Genomic DNA, 15074 nt, shown 5'->3' with positions numbered 1-15074 from the left:
AATTAGAATCCAACATTCAATGGCTACCATGAGATTCCAATAGAATACCATTAACATTTGGGAAGAATAGGAATCCCAATGGAGCTTTCTCAGGATTTAAAGAACATCAGGTAGTCTTGAGTTGACTTCTCTAAATTACTTTTATTCCATTTATGAATTCAGTCCATTGGGAAATGTTTTTTTTTTTTTTTTTTAATATCTCTTGTCCTCTCCAACTTCCTCCCCATTATATATACTATTTTATATACCATGAAGTTAAAATCAGTTTACCAGTCAGAACATTTTCAGGTTTTCTCTGCTCTCTTTCTGATCTTGTGTGAGAAATTTCAGAAACATTTTTTTACCTTTCATTTTCTGTCTTTTCCTTCTCAAACAGAAATCCTCCACCAAGTCTGCAACAACCAGAGATCTGGTCCGATCAGTTTAACAATTTCATATGCAAGTAAGTAAAATGTGTGCTAGAGTTTGTAAAGTGATCCAATTTGTGGTACCTTCATGGAACTTTTGCTACAAATGTCATACACTACCTTTCAAAAGTTTGGGGTCACTTTGAAATGTCCTTATTTTTGAAAGAAAAGCACTGTTCTTTTCAATGAAGATCACTTTAAACTAATCAGAAATACACTCTATACATTGCTAATGTGGTAAATGACTATTCTAGCTGCAAATGTCTGGTTTTTGGTGCAATATCTCCATAGGTGTATAGAGGCCCATTTCCAGCAACTCTCACTCCAGTGTTCTAATGGTACAATGTGTTTGCTCATTGCCTCAGAAGGCTAATGGATGATTAGAAAACCCTTGTACAATCATGTTAGCACAGCTGAAAACAGTTGAGCTCTTTAGAGAAGCTATAAAACTGACCTTCCTTTGAGCAGATTGAGTTTCTGGAGCATCACATTTGTGGGGTCGATTAAATGCTCAAAATGGCCAGAAAAATGTCTTGACTATATTTTCTATTCATTTTACAACTTATGATGGTAAATAAAAGCGTGACTTTTCATGGAAAACACAAAATTGTCTGAGTGACCCCAAACTTTTGAACAGTAGTGTATAGTTGAAGTCAGGACTCAGTTTAAATGTCTCTATCTGGAATATATCCTGCTTAAATTTTAACCACATTAATTTACACTTAGAGTAATGGCTAGCCAAAGTGAAATTGCTGAGTCATGCATTAATATCCTTGCGTTTCATGAAACATTACTCTGTATAATAGCTGCCATTTTGAGAAGTTGAGTCAATATTAATGTGAGTGAGTTTCATTCAGAAATGTTCCTCCTAGCTATGTTACCTAGCTTGCTACATTATGGGATATTTATCGAGGCAGCAAGTAATATTACTTGGCAACATTAGCAAAGTCTGTTAGTTAGGTGATACGGTACAGAGCTTCCTCTTTGGGATGCTTTACACACTCAGATGTGAAGAACCACTCAGTTTCTGGGCTCTTAAATGTTTCGAGGAACTCTTCTTTCATTATACCCCTGCTCCAAAGGAGGGGGGTATACTGTTTTTTTTACCTCTGTCCATCTGTCCGTATCTCCATATTTCCATCCGTCCAAAACACCCATTTTCTCAGCAGCCACAAATCATAGCCAATTGGTACTTGGTACCAAACTTCAGCTTGGGGTTCAAAACCATGTGTACCATTTTCAGGTCTGCCACACATTGACTTCCTGTTTACCGACTGACTGTATTTATGAAACATATAATGTGGATTTACAAAATTTTGTAACATTTTTCTCAGCAACTACAAATCACAACTGCTTGATATTCGGTACCAAGCTTCAGCTTAGGGTTCTATACTGTGTGTACTGTTTTCAGGTCTGTCGCACATCGACTTCCTGTCTACCAACTGAATGTATTTATGAAACATATAACGTGGATTTACAACATTTTCGTAACATTTTTCTCAGCAACTACAAATCACAACTGCTTGATATTTGGTACCGAGCTTCAGCTTGGGGTTCTATACCGTGTATACCGTTTTCAGGTCTGTTGCATATCGACTTCCTGTTTACTGACTGAATGTATTTACAAAACATATAGCATGAATTTTGACGCTATTTCAAGAAGCAAAATACTATTTCAAAATTACAGTTTACCAGGACACTATGTGAAATACCTGGGAAGAACACTGCTTTTTACTTACTTGTTTCAGGGTTAATTATTTGTTGAAGACAACATTCATAATAAGTCTCCTATTCCTTCGATTGCTTGCATTTTTATATAAGCAAGAGCGGGGGGATACGTAAGCTCGCAGTAGCTCGCAGTTGATCTCGTTGTTTATGAGATAAATAAATATATAAAGCAACACATTTCTCCGTTTATGTGGAATCAAGGGAAAATACACAAGGAAAGTCTATTTTGTTGGATTTGTCGAAGTATCTTTCTTTCTCTTCTGTTGTAAGCCATGTATCACCTCCGGTTAGGTTCAGGTCATGCAGTGAAGCAGGAAATTCAGTCCCAAATATGGCGACTGCAACAGAAAAATCAGGTGATTAAGGAACTAGGAAACAAATGAGTTTATTACATTCAACCACCAACTTCTTGTGTTGTGGCCTGGTCTTGCCTCACCATAATGGAGCCAACTTCAGCAGTCAGGAACCATGCAAATTTTGACCAAATGCATTTTCTTTAAGGAAATGCAGGCACTCTTTCATTGTTCAGTAGACGATGCCTATCCTGATACTCAAGGTGAATGAAACAACCAGATGTAAATGTGGTCAAAATCAATCAGTTGCTTAAATAGTGCAAAGTCTACTTTTAGATTAAGTTTGGATATTAACTTCAAGCAGTAGTAGAGGCACTATTATAGACTGGAAATTCAATAAAACTGAGTCGTTTTTGCTGTTGTTGTTGTTGTTGTTTTTAACATATCTGTATCTATTAACATACCTGTCTACTGTATATGTAAATACAGTGCCCTTCATGATTATTCTTACACCTCGTAAAGATTAATAAAAAGGGCGAGAAAGAAATCCAGCTTTTGTTGAAGTCACTTCATCTCACACTGAAAAAAATGAGAAAAATCCAACCTTTAATTGAAATGAATTTATTCACAGGAAAACAATTCCCTCATCAAGAAATGATACTTAAAAAAAAATCCACACATGTACCACTATTATTGGCACCACTGAAAATGATAATGAACACAATGTACCTGAGGCATGTTTCCCATTTCTTATTGCTGTACAGTATGTTTAAGTTGATTGGAGTGTGTAGGAACTTCCAAGCTGTAATCCATGACTTCCTGATTAACTGGGGAACAAATATGAGGTGACACAGAGGCCAAATTCCCTCAACATCAACATGGGAAAGATAAGAGACGCACAAACCAAATGAGGGAGAAGTATGTTGATCTTCATAAGTCAGGGAATGGTGATAAAAAAAATAGCTGCTCACCTGAAAATGTCCATTTCCTATGTCCTGTTAGGGCAAAAATAAAAAAACTGGACACCAACTGGACCTGTTACAAACTCACCTGGAAGAGGAGCCGAGTTTATTTTGCACCCATGTACAGTGAGGAGGAGGGTAAGAGAGGCACAAAATCCCCAAGGATCACTGTTGGTGAATTACAAGAAAAAGTAATATCTTGGGGTTTCTAAGTCTCCAAAACCTCCATCAGACTCCACCCCCATGCCAACAGAAGATTTATTTAGAAGGCTCCAGAAAAAAAAAAAAAAAACTTTGTCAGTTAACCACAAATGTAAGCACTTGAAGTTTGTGAAACGTTACTACAACTTTGACTGGAACCATGTTATCTGGTCTGATGGAACAAAAACAGAACTTTTTTTGCAATAAACACTCGCGGTGGGTTTGGTGTAAAAAGAAGAATGGCTATAATGAAAAGAACCCGATCCCTACTGTAAAATATGGTGTTTTGGGGCTGTTTTTCCTCCAAAGACCCTGGAGACCTTGTTAGGGTCCGTGGCATCATGGGCTCCATGAAACACCAGGACATTTTAAATCAGAATCTGTCTGCTTCTGTCAGGAAGCTAAAACTGGGTCATCATTGGATATTCCAGCAGGACAATGATCCAATGTCCAAATCAACACAAAAATGGTTTACTGAGCACAGAATCAAGCTTCTGCCCTGGCTTTCTCAGTCCCCTGACCTGAACCCCAGTGAAAACCTGTGGGTGAGCTGAAGAGGAGAGAGCACAAGAGAGGGTCGAGGACCCTGGATGATCTGGAAAGATTGTGTAAAGAGGAACAGTCTCAGATGCCCTGCTCTGTATCTCCAACCTTATAAAATGTTACAGGAGAGACTCAGTGCTGTTTTACTGCCAAAGGGAGGGTGTACAAAGTATTAAATTCAGGGGTGCCAATAATAGAGGCACATGTGGGGGGTTTTTTGTGGAAAATAATTATTTATTGATGAGAGATTTGTTTTCCTTTGAATAAATTTATTTGAATTAAAGGTTGGAGGGTTTTTTTTTTTTTTCATTTTTTCAGTGTGAGATGAAGCGGCTTCACCAAAAGGTGGATTTGTTCTAACCCTTTTTACTAATCTTTGCGGGGGGGGGGCAATAATCATGAAGGGCACTGGATCTTTAGACAGACATGATCTGAGAGTTAATCTACCGTGTGTGTGTGATTGTGCTTTATTCAGGTGTCTGATTAAGGACTTTGAGCTCCGGCCGAATATTCAGGATCTCCTCCAGCATGCCTTCATCAAACAGGTCACAGGCCAAGAAGAAACTCTACAGAAACAGCTGACAGAGCTTATTGAACTCAACCACCAGATCGGAGTTATTGAGAAAACCAGGTAGGTTCAGAACTACATCAAATCTCCCAGTGAGAACCTTCAGATCTTGTTGTAGCTACAGTATATCAGGTTCATGTTCTCATGTCTGAAAATATGAACATGTAAATAGGGTTAAATCCAAACCATCCCTCTGGTGTTCATGTGGAACTGAAGAAGCTTTAATACATGTAAAGTGACTTGGTGTGTAAAACTCATGAATGGAATTAAAATATCGTTATACCACATCATTACTGGATTCTCGATCCTGATTGGTCAGAAGTTGATGATTACTTTTCTAGAACAGCAGCCCTGACAGTAGTTCTGCTGAAAATTACATGTTTATATTAATTCATTCATACTAAGATGTTATAATTTCTGTAGTGAAGTAGATATGGTGAAGTTTTCAATAAGGAGATGTTTATTTTATTTAATATTTATGGAAGGAGTCTCCAGTGTTAGGGAAAGTTTACAGGGTTTCTGCTTATGCTTTGCAGTTTCTGAGTAACTTGCTGCATTTTTTCTTCTTTTTAGAGAAAAAAACAGTCTCATGAGGGAGTAGCTGGTTATAGATGCAACCGTATAACATAACTATAGACTCATAAAAAATTGTAAGAGTCATTGTCTCATCTCATTATCTGTAGCCGCTTTATCCTGTTCTACAGGGTCGCAGGCAAGCTGGAGCCTATCCCAGCTGACTACGGGCGAAAGGCGGGGTACACCCTGGACAAGTCGCCAGGTCATCACAGGGAGAGTCATTGTTATTTCATTAATAAAAACTTGCAATTGTTGGAAGACTGTTGTGGTATAAGAGGAATAATACACTTTAAGATGTACAGTTATTGAGAAATGAGACCACCAGTGATGGCATCGCTCACTCCGGCCCCTTCTAATCCAGAAGGAACGATCTAAAGTGGGCCACCTTATGGGTGAAATAAATATTGCAAGCTATATACACTATATACTAGCTATATATAGAAGCTATATCCACCCTAGGAATACCGACCTATTTACCAGAAAGAATCCAAAACAGCAGGGAATTGACCGAGAAGAAGCAATTTTTGTTGAACTGCTCATTAAGGATTAATTAGTCCATAACTTCATTAATAATTGCAATTAAGCAAATCTGGGTAGAAGTTATATGCACCCTAGGTACCCCTACCTTCATGCCAGAAAGAATCAAAATCAGTGAAGAATTGAAGGAGAAGAAGAGATTTGTATGGAAACTGCTCATTAGGGATTGATTAATTACTCCATATCTTCATTATTAATTGCAATTATGCAAATTTGGGTAGAAGCTATGTGCACCCCAGGTAGACCTACCTTCCTGCCAAAAAGAATAAAAATCAGTGAAGAATTGAGAGAGAAGGAGCGATTTTTGTGAAATGTGGACAATGCCAGATGTACGACGGACAACACATGATGGCATAAACTCATCACCTGTCAGCTGGATGAGCTAATAACCAGTGTCATGGAAACTCTGCTTTATCACACTGACTTATCATTGATTATTTTTCTAATATAGATATTTACTGTAGTCAGTGCCAAAAAGCAGAGCTCCTGATGAGTTTATGAGCAAAATATTTCCAAGAGCAAAAAAATCCCCCTGAATAGAATAATAATATTATAGCACCATGAATGAGCCATCAAATTGTGTCATGTAGTGTTTTTCACCTCAATAAATCACTGCATTGTCTTGTGACAGTGAGACCAGTAATGAGAGATGCATCACAGTTACGATACATATTTATTACTTTCTTTGTCACCGCATGCCATGTGCCAGAAACAACACCATGATATTTATTATGGTGAGACTCTGCTGGGTGCCTGGGGGACAGCAGGGAACCAGCACTTTCACTTTATAGCACTACTGTAGAGTTACTATCCAATATCATCGCACATAAGAACTAATCAATATCGATCCATGGTAGGATTAGATGATCGACAACTCAGGAAAGATGCTCATAATTGCTACGATACAATATTTAACAGTTATTCCACAAAATCGAGTCATACATGAGCTGATAGTTGACAAGGTGTGTAGCACCAAGTTGTCTATAAGTCATGTACAATGAGATTGAGTGGAATAACTGTTTGATTCTATCCACATTCACTGGAATTTGAGAAATGGAGCATTTTTATTTTTATTTTTTGCAAATTTGATAAAAAAAACTTTATTCAAAACATCCGATAAAATAATTTCCATTTAGAATGTAAACAAACCGGCGAAATGACAGGAGCAATTTGTGAAAAATGCAATAATAATAATAATAATAATAATTCTTGAAAAATAAAAATGATACGTTCTTACCATCAAATACTTTTATCCCATATTTTGTTGCTTTTTTGTATTGGGGGGGGGGTCTTCTTCTTCTTCTTTTGGGTTTTTTGGTGGTTGGCAAACCAACTTAAAGGTGCATTACCACCACCGACTGGGCTGGAGTGTGCAACAGGAGATATTGGGGGGGAACTACATTCTTTTAGCTATTTCTCTTTCCCTTAAATACTTTAAAAATTTTTAGGGTTTTGTTTTCGAGTAGAGTTTTTATTTCATCCTCGCTTGGTTCAGCAACATGCTGTGCCATTTTGTTTTTCTCTACTCATGGTATACGGTATGAGCTGATATCCTAGTACAACCCCGATTCCAAAAAAGTTGGGACAAAGTACAAATTGTAAATAAAAACAGAATGCAATGATGTGGAAGTTTCAAAATTCCATATTTTATTCAGAATAGAACATAGATGACATATCAAATGATTAAACTGAGAAAATGTATCATTTAAAGAGAAAAATTAGGTGATTGTAAATTTCATGACAACAACACATCTCAAAAAAGTTGGGACAAGGCCATGTTTACCACTGTGAGACATCCCCTTTTCTCTTTACAACAGTCTGTAAACGTCTGGGGACTGAGGAGACAAGTTGCTCAAGTTTAGGGATAGGAATGTTAACCCATTCTTGTCTAATGTAGGATTCTAGTTGCTCAACTGTCTTAGGTCTTTTTGTCGTATCTTCCGTTTTATGATGCGCCAAATGTTTTCTATGGGTGAAAGATCTGGACTGCAGGCTGGCCAGTTCAGTACCCGGACCCTTCTTCTACGCAGCCATGATGCTGTAATTGATGCAGTATGTGGTTCGGCATTGTCATGTTGGAAAATGCAAGGTCTTCCCTGAAAGAGACGTCGTCTGGATGGGAGCATATGTTGCTCTAGAACCTGGATATACCTTTCAGCGTTGATGGTGTCTTTCCAGATGTGTAAGCTGCCCATGCCACATGCACTAATGCAACCCCATACCATCAGAGATGCAGGCTTCTGAACTGAGCGCTGATAACAACTTGGGTCGTCCTTCTCCTCTTTAGTCCAAATGACACGGCGTCCCTGATTTCCATAAAGAACTTCAAATTTTGATTCATCTGACCACAGAACAGTTTTCCACTTTGCCACAGTCCATTTTAAATGAGCCTTGGCCCAGAGAAGACGTCTGCGCTTCTGGATCATGTTTAGATACGGCTTCTTCTTTGAACTATAGAGTTTTAGCTGGCAACAGCGGATGGCACGGTGAATTGTGTTCACAGATAATGTTCTCTGGAAATATTCCTGAGCCCATTTTGTGATTTCCAAAACAGAAGCATGCCTATATGTGATGCAGTGCCATCTAAGGGCCCGAAGATCATGGGCACCCAGTATGGTTTTCCGACCTTGACCCTTACGCACAGAGATTCTTCCAGATTCTCTGAATCTTTTGATGATATTATGCACTGTAGATGATGATATGTTCAAACTCTTTGCAATTTTACACTGTCGAACTCCTTTCTGATATTGCTCCACTATTTGTCGGCGCAGAATTAGGGGGATTGGTGATCCTCTTCCCATCTTTACTTCTGAGAGCCGCTGCCACTCCAAGATGCTCTTTTTATACCCAGTCATGTTAATGACCTATTGCCAATTGACCTAATGAGTTGCAATTTGGTCCTCCAGCTGTTCCTTTTTTGTACCTTTAACTTTTCCAGCCTCTTATTGCCCCTGTCCCAACTTTTTTGAGATATGTTGCTGTCATGAAATTTCAAATGAGCCAATATTTGGCGTGAAATTTCAAAATATCTCACTTTCGACATTTGATATGTTGTCTATGTTCTATTGTGAATACAATATCAGTTTTTGAGATTTGTAAATTATTGCATTCCGTTTTTATTTACAATTTGTACTTTGTCCCAACTTTTTTGGAATCGGGGTTGTAGTAGAGTAGCCAATCAGAGCACAGGATTGCTTGTATTCAGTGAATGTAGATAGAATAATTATGTTTACATGAGTGCGCAGAGTAAGAAATCATTCAGGCAAAAAAGCATACAATGCAAATGTATTTGTCTGCTATGGAAAAACTAATAGGATAAAAACCTTTTGGGGGAAAAAAACCTACTGGAATATATCCTCCTCGACTGAATACAGCATATCAGCTCTGAGGGTTTGAGCTGCAGTCTTGATATTTCAAAATTTTATGTCAAACAGTTTTCTGGGTCACTTATCCAACAAGCTACTGAACTAATAAGACTGTTTTAGCTAGTTTTATATTAAACTGTCATGGATATTTTCCGTAAAATGTGTTAGTAATTAATCCCACATTATTTTTTGAAAAGCAAATTAAAAATAAGCACTGGATAAAAACCTGTCTATCTTATGGAAAGAAATATACAAATTTTGTTGTCCGTTGGTTAAAGCTAGACAGCTTTTCGAGTTCATAAAATCAGTGAAATTTAGTTCTCTGTGAAATGTGGTCATTATGATACTGTATATGTTTATTTCTGTAATATCTCACAAAATATCAGGCCATTCTGTGGCTGGGAAGTTATTTAATTTGAGGGGATTAAAGCAAATAATGTGCATGAAATCGCTCGCTGCTTTACACAGTCAAGCAGACAGAGGAAGTCTGTGTGTGTGTGTGTGTGTGTGTGTGTGTGTGTGTGCGCATGCGTAGGTTTCCCTTTGAGCGTGCACTGACAGTTCTATCATTCTGTCGCTAAACGAACAGCTGATCACACCGAGGTGCTCGCTGACCGCCGATATTTACCGGTATTAGTTTGGTCCTGCATTTCCTTTCCTTCGTATATAACATAACGTCTTTTCTTCTCGCTTTCCATTACTGTAGTCAGTCTTTCATGTTTCATTCGCACACTCACGTCCTCCATTTTTATCCCCTGTTTCAAATTTGTATCCCACAATGCCTTACGTGAATGTGGAAAGCCCACCATGTGATGCATGATGTAGTATCTTGAATTGGGTCATGGTGAAGCAGAAAAAAAAATAGTGGAGAATTTCAGGCCACATGGCCCTAAATTCATTAATTGGTCTATTAAAAAAAAAAACTAATAAAATTGGAAGTCTGTGTTTCAAATTCAGTAGCTTTCAGTCACTAAAGAAAAGTAAATGGGTGTCAGGGAAAATTATTTTTATGACCTACACTTGAAAAATCTGAAAGGCAGTACAGCTTTAAAAAAGATGGACTTTTCAAGCAATTTCAACAACTTTCCCAACATACAGTTTCCGGACATTTCCGATTATCTAGTCATCCAAACATCGTTTTACACAAAGACTTGGGTTGCGGCACGGTGGTGTAGTGGTTAGCGCTGTCGCCTCACAGCAAGAAGGTCCGGGTTTGAGCCCCGTGGCCGGCGAGGGCCTTTCTGTGTGGAGTTTGCATGTTCTCCCCGTGTCCGCGTGGGTTTCCTCCGGGTGCTCCGGTTTCCCCCACAGTCCAAAGACATGCAGGTTAGGTTAACTGGTGACTCTAAATTGACCGTAGGTGTGAATGTGAGTGTGAATGGTTGTCTGTGTCAATGTGTCAGCCCTGTGATGACCTGGCGACTTGTCCAGGGTGTACCCCGCCTTTCGCCTGTAGTCAGCTGGGATAGGCTCCAGCTTGCCTGCGACCCTGTAGAACAGGATAAAGCAGCTAGAGATAATGAGATGAGATGAAAGAATTGGGTGTCAGGAAAAATCGTTTTATGACCTACAGTTGAAAAATCTGAAAGATAGTCTATCTTTAAGTGTTTATGAGATATGTTGCCTTGCACTTATGATTGGGTTCTCTGTGGTGGTACACAGACGTCGTTCATATGTATGGATGTTGTACGGGCCCAAAAGCCATCAAAAATCCGGTCGATGCGTTACCATATTCTCTTAAGCATGGAGCTCTGCTATAACAGCACACCTTAGTTCGTAGCTCAGATTTCTGGCGCAAACCTTCTTGAATTGCATATTTCTGCCTGGAGGACGGCTCCATTCCCCACTTAATCTTTGCCAATAATCCAACCTCAATGTATCTCAAGGTTTTTTTTTCTTAGCTAATTGAGACCTATGAACCCACCAATTGGCTCAAATTTCCCCCAAAAATACGAACGTTACTTGAGAGTGTTAATCTTTGTACGGTGAGCCATACACACTCTTTATGCTAAACAGTGTCTGATTCCTGTTCAACTACACCTTTGTTGTCACACACCAGTCTGGCCAGTTTTCACCACTCCAAAGCTCTGTATCTAAATATTGTGCATCATTTGTGTTCTTTAAGCCCTCAAGGAAAGACTGAGAGAAGAGTCAGTGATGAGAGGTAGGGGATATCGGCTGCATCATACCACTCTGAGTTACAAAATATCTGCTTTTTCCTGAGCTAACGCTCATAACGGTGTAGTTCTATAGGCTAGTGGCTAAAACTCATAATGTCTTGTAGTGCAGTTTGTGCTTTTGTGAAGTGTATAGTTTAAATGATGCTTTTTAATTAGCTTGTAGAATCTACCTGCTTGTTTTGTAACAGTTTATGATTTATTTGCAATTGATTCATCTGTCCAGTTCAGCTGGTGAGTCTGAAATGGTCCGGAAACATTGGTGATCTGATTGAGCCAAAGTGCTGTTTAAATGTCAGACACCTCAAATTGTTTATGTGACCTGTTAATAATACAGCCAGGAGGCTAATCAGGCTAATCTTGGTTCTGATGGTTCTTGATCATAAAAGAGAAGCTTAAAAAGATCAAATGGAGCGAACACTCCAGATCAGATCGGGTGGAGGAGATTGATAGCATGGACGCATGAAGCGAACTCATCTTCACTATCTTTTTTTATTCATTAACAAGCGGTGTGTTTTGACAGTAGGGTGTAATGTGCGAGATTTGCACTGGATTTGGTGGTTAATACAGGGGTTTCCAAATTTTCTTCTTTTTTTTAACAGAACTGCATGGTTGTTTGACGGAAAATGAAATTGAAATGCTGAAAATATTTTGTAATTGGATATAATATTGACATTTCTACCTCAGTCTGACTCCAATGTCATTATGAAACCCCTGGGATTCATCTTTCTGGACTGGATAAGTTAGGGGCTTGAACCCGGCAGCACGGTGGTGTAGTGTTTGGCACTGTTACCCCACAACAAGAAGGTTCTGGGTTCAAGCCTAGTGGCTGATGGAGGCCTTTCTGTGTGGAGTTTGCATGTTCTCCCCGTGTCTGCGTGGGTTTCCTCCAGGTGCTCCGGTTTCCCCCACAGTCCAAAGACATGCAGGTTAGGTTAACTGGTGGCTCTAAATTGACCGTAGGTGTGAACATGAGTGTGAATGGTTGTTTGTCTCTTTGTGTCAGCCCTGCGATGATCTGGCGACTTGTCCAGGGTGTATCCCACCTTTCGCCCATAGTCAGCTGGGATAGGCTCCAGCTTGGCTGCAACGCTGTACAGGATAAGCAGTTATGGATGATGGATGGGGCTTGACTCGAGAGCTGTTGGTTGTGTCCGTTTCATCTTTTCATATGGCTAAGTCATCCCTGTGGAGTCCCCTCCACAGTGGTAGTTAGACCACTCCCAATGCCACACCACCAGAACACTGGGGGCACCAAAGTTTTTTTTTGTTTTTGTTTTTTTGAGACACCATCTTCCTAGAGATTGTCAACCAAGACTAAAGAGCCCTTCCTCCCCATGACACATGGTTATCCCCCGCCGGATGCCAACCCAGTATTCTAGACCATGGGGTAACTGGGGTAAAATTGGATGACTCTTCATCTGGCCTCTCATACACTTGAAATACATATGACAATCTGTAAAAACATGTAAAAAAAATCAGGTTTTCTGTAAAAGTGGGGTTTTATACTAATAATATCATTTGAATTATTTACTTTAAAGGTAGACTGCCTTTCAGATTTTTCAAGTTTAGGTCATAAAAATAATTTTCCCAACACCCAATTATTTTTGTTTAGTGGACCAAAGTCTACTGAACTCGAATCACAGACTTCCAATTGTATTAGTTTTTTTTTTTTAAATAGAACAATTAATGACTTTATCTCCAAGTGGCCCTAAATTCTCTGCTATTTTTTCTTGCTTCACCATGACCCAATACAAGATACTATGTCATGCATCACATCACCTGGTGGGCTTTCCCCATTCACACAAGGTATTGTGGGATACAAATTTGAAACAGGAGAGAAAAATGGAGGACGTGAGTGTGCGAAAGAAATGTGAAAGACCAACTACAGTAATGGAAAATGAGAAGAAAAGATATTATGTTATATACGAAGGAAAGGAAACGCAGGACCAAACTAATAAATATTGGTGGTCAGCGAGCACCTCGGTGTGATCAGCTGTTCGTTTAGCGACACAATGATGGAACTGTCGGTGCACGCTCAAAGGTAAACCTGCGCAGGCGCACACACACATGGACGTCCTCTGTCTGCTTGACTGCGAGAAGAAGCGAGTGATTTCATGCACATTATGTGCTTTAATCCCCTCAAATTAAATAACTTTCCAGCCACAGAATGGCCTGATATTTTGTGAGATATTACAGAAATAAGGCGGCACGGTGGTGTAGTGGTTACCGCTGTCGCCTCACAGCAAGAAGGTCCGGGTTCGAGCCCCGTGGCCGGCGAGGGCCTTTCTGTGCGGAGTTTGCATGTTCTCCCCGTGTCCGTGTGGGTTTCCTCCGGGTGCTCCGGTTTCCCCCACAGTCCAAAGACATGCAGGTTAGGTTAACTGGTGACTCTAAATTGACCGTACGTGTGAATGTGAGTGTGAATGGTTGTCTGTGTCTATGTGTCAGCCCTGTGATGACCTGGTGACTTGTCCAGGGTGTACCCTGCCTTTCGCCCGTAGTCAGCTGGGATAGGCTCCAGCTTGCCTGCGACCCTGTAGAAGGATAAAGCGGCTAGAGATAATGAGATGAGATGAGATGAGAAAGGCCATCTAGCTTTGAGAAAATATATTTTAGCAATATGTGAAAATGTTTTTTTTTTTTATTTTAGGTTAAGAAGAAACCTTTATTTGTCACATGTACTCAGGCACCATGAAATTCCTCCTTTGCCTTTAACCCATCTGAAGCAGTGAACACACACACACACACACACACACACACACACACACACACACACACACACACACACATACTGTACATCCAGAGCAGTTGGCAGCTATGCTACAGCTCCCAGAGGGTTAGATGCTTTGCTCCAGGACACTTCAGCCATGATACAGAGGGAGGCAAAAGTGCTGTTCATTCACTCAACTCCCCTCACATTTTTCCTGCCATTTCAGTTCTGGAAAACTTGTAGGTTTTAGAACAAATGTTAAACAGTTGAGCATGTGAAGGGTTTTTCCAGGTCACTACACAAATATACAGTACACTCAAATGAACTGATTTGCTTCAATGCAAATTCTGTACCAAACCACCACTAAGATGATCATCTTATAGTAAAGTTTGTGCACTTGGCGGCCATCCTGGAAATGTTAGTGTGTGGTCCTTGGGTTAAATATCTCATCTCATCTCATTATCTCTAGCCTCTTTATCCTGTTCTACAGGGTCGCAGGCAAGCTGGAGCCTATCCCAGCTGACTACGGGCGAAAGGTGGGGTACACCCTGGACAAGTCGCCAGGTCATCACAGGGCTGACACATAGACACAGACTCATTCACACAGACTCATTCACATTCACACTCACATGAATATTTTCTAATAACACATTTCAAATACCGGTATGTGTCCTCTTATACCACGGGAATTTCCAACAATTACACTTCTCATACTTTTTATCCATTTCTAGCTACATTTAATGCTGCTTGTTAATGCAAGTTTTAACTTCCATGAGAGCGGTTATAAACACTCACTCCCTTGCCACCCTATCGTTTTTTTCATTTTTGCTAAAGTTATTAAGATAAAATATAACCAAGAAAAGCCCTGTGATGACCTGGTGACTTGTCCAGGGTGTACCCCACCTTTCGCCCGTAGTCAGCTGGGATAGGCTCCAGCTTGCCTGCGACCCTGTAGAACAGGATAAAGCGGCTAGAGATAATGAGATGAGATAACCAAGAAATAC

At 39.8% G+C, this 15074-nt stretch overlaps 1 protein-coding gene across 1 annotated transcript in view; it reads left to right on the top strand.

The window, feature by feature from the left end:
* The window catches only part of myo3a (myosin IIIA), a 336500-nt gene that overhangs the window by 173566 nt on the left and 147860 nt on the right, over nucleotides 1-15074 (top strand). The window contains exons 8-9 of the mRNA XM_060920858.1: nucleotides 377-442; nucleotides 4610-4765. Of these exons, the coding sequence (XP_060776841.1) occupies nucleotides 377-442; nucleotides 4610-4765 (222 nt within the window). The remainder of the gene's footprint in view (nucleotides 1-376; nucleotides 443-4609; nucleotides 4766-15074) is intronic.

The sequence above is a fragment of the Neoarius graeffei genome, chromosome 5 (assembly GCF_027579695.1).
Source record: "Neoarius graeffei isolate fNeoGra1 chromosome 5, fNeoGra1.pri, whole genome shotgun sequence".
NCBI lineage: Eukaryota > Metazoa > Chordata > Actinopteri > Siluriformes > Ariidae > Neoarius > Neoarius graeffei.
This window is presented reverse-complemented; position numbering and strand designations above follow the sequence as displayed.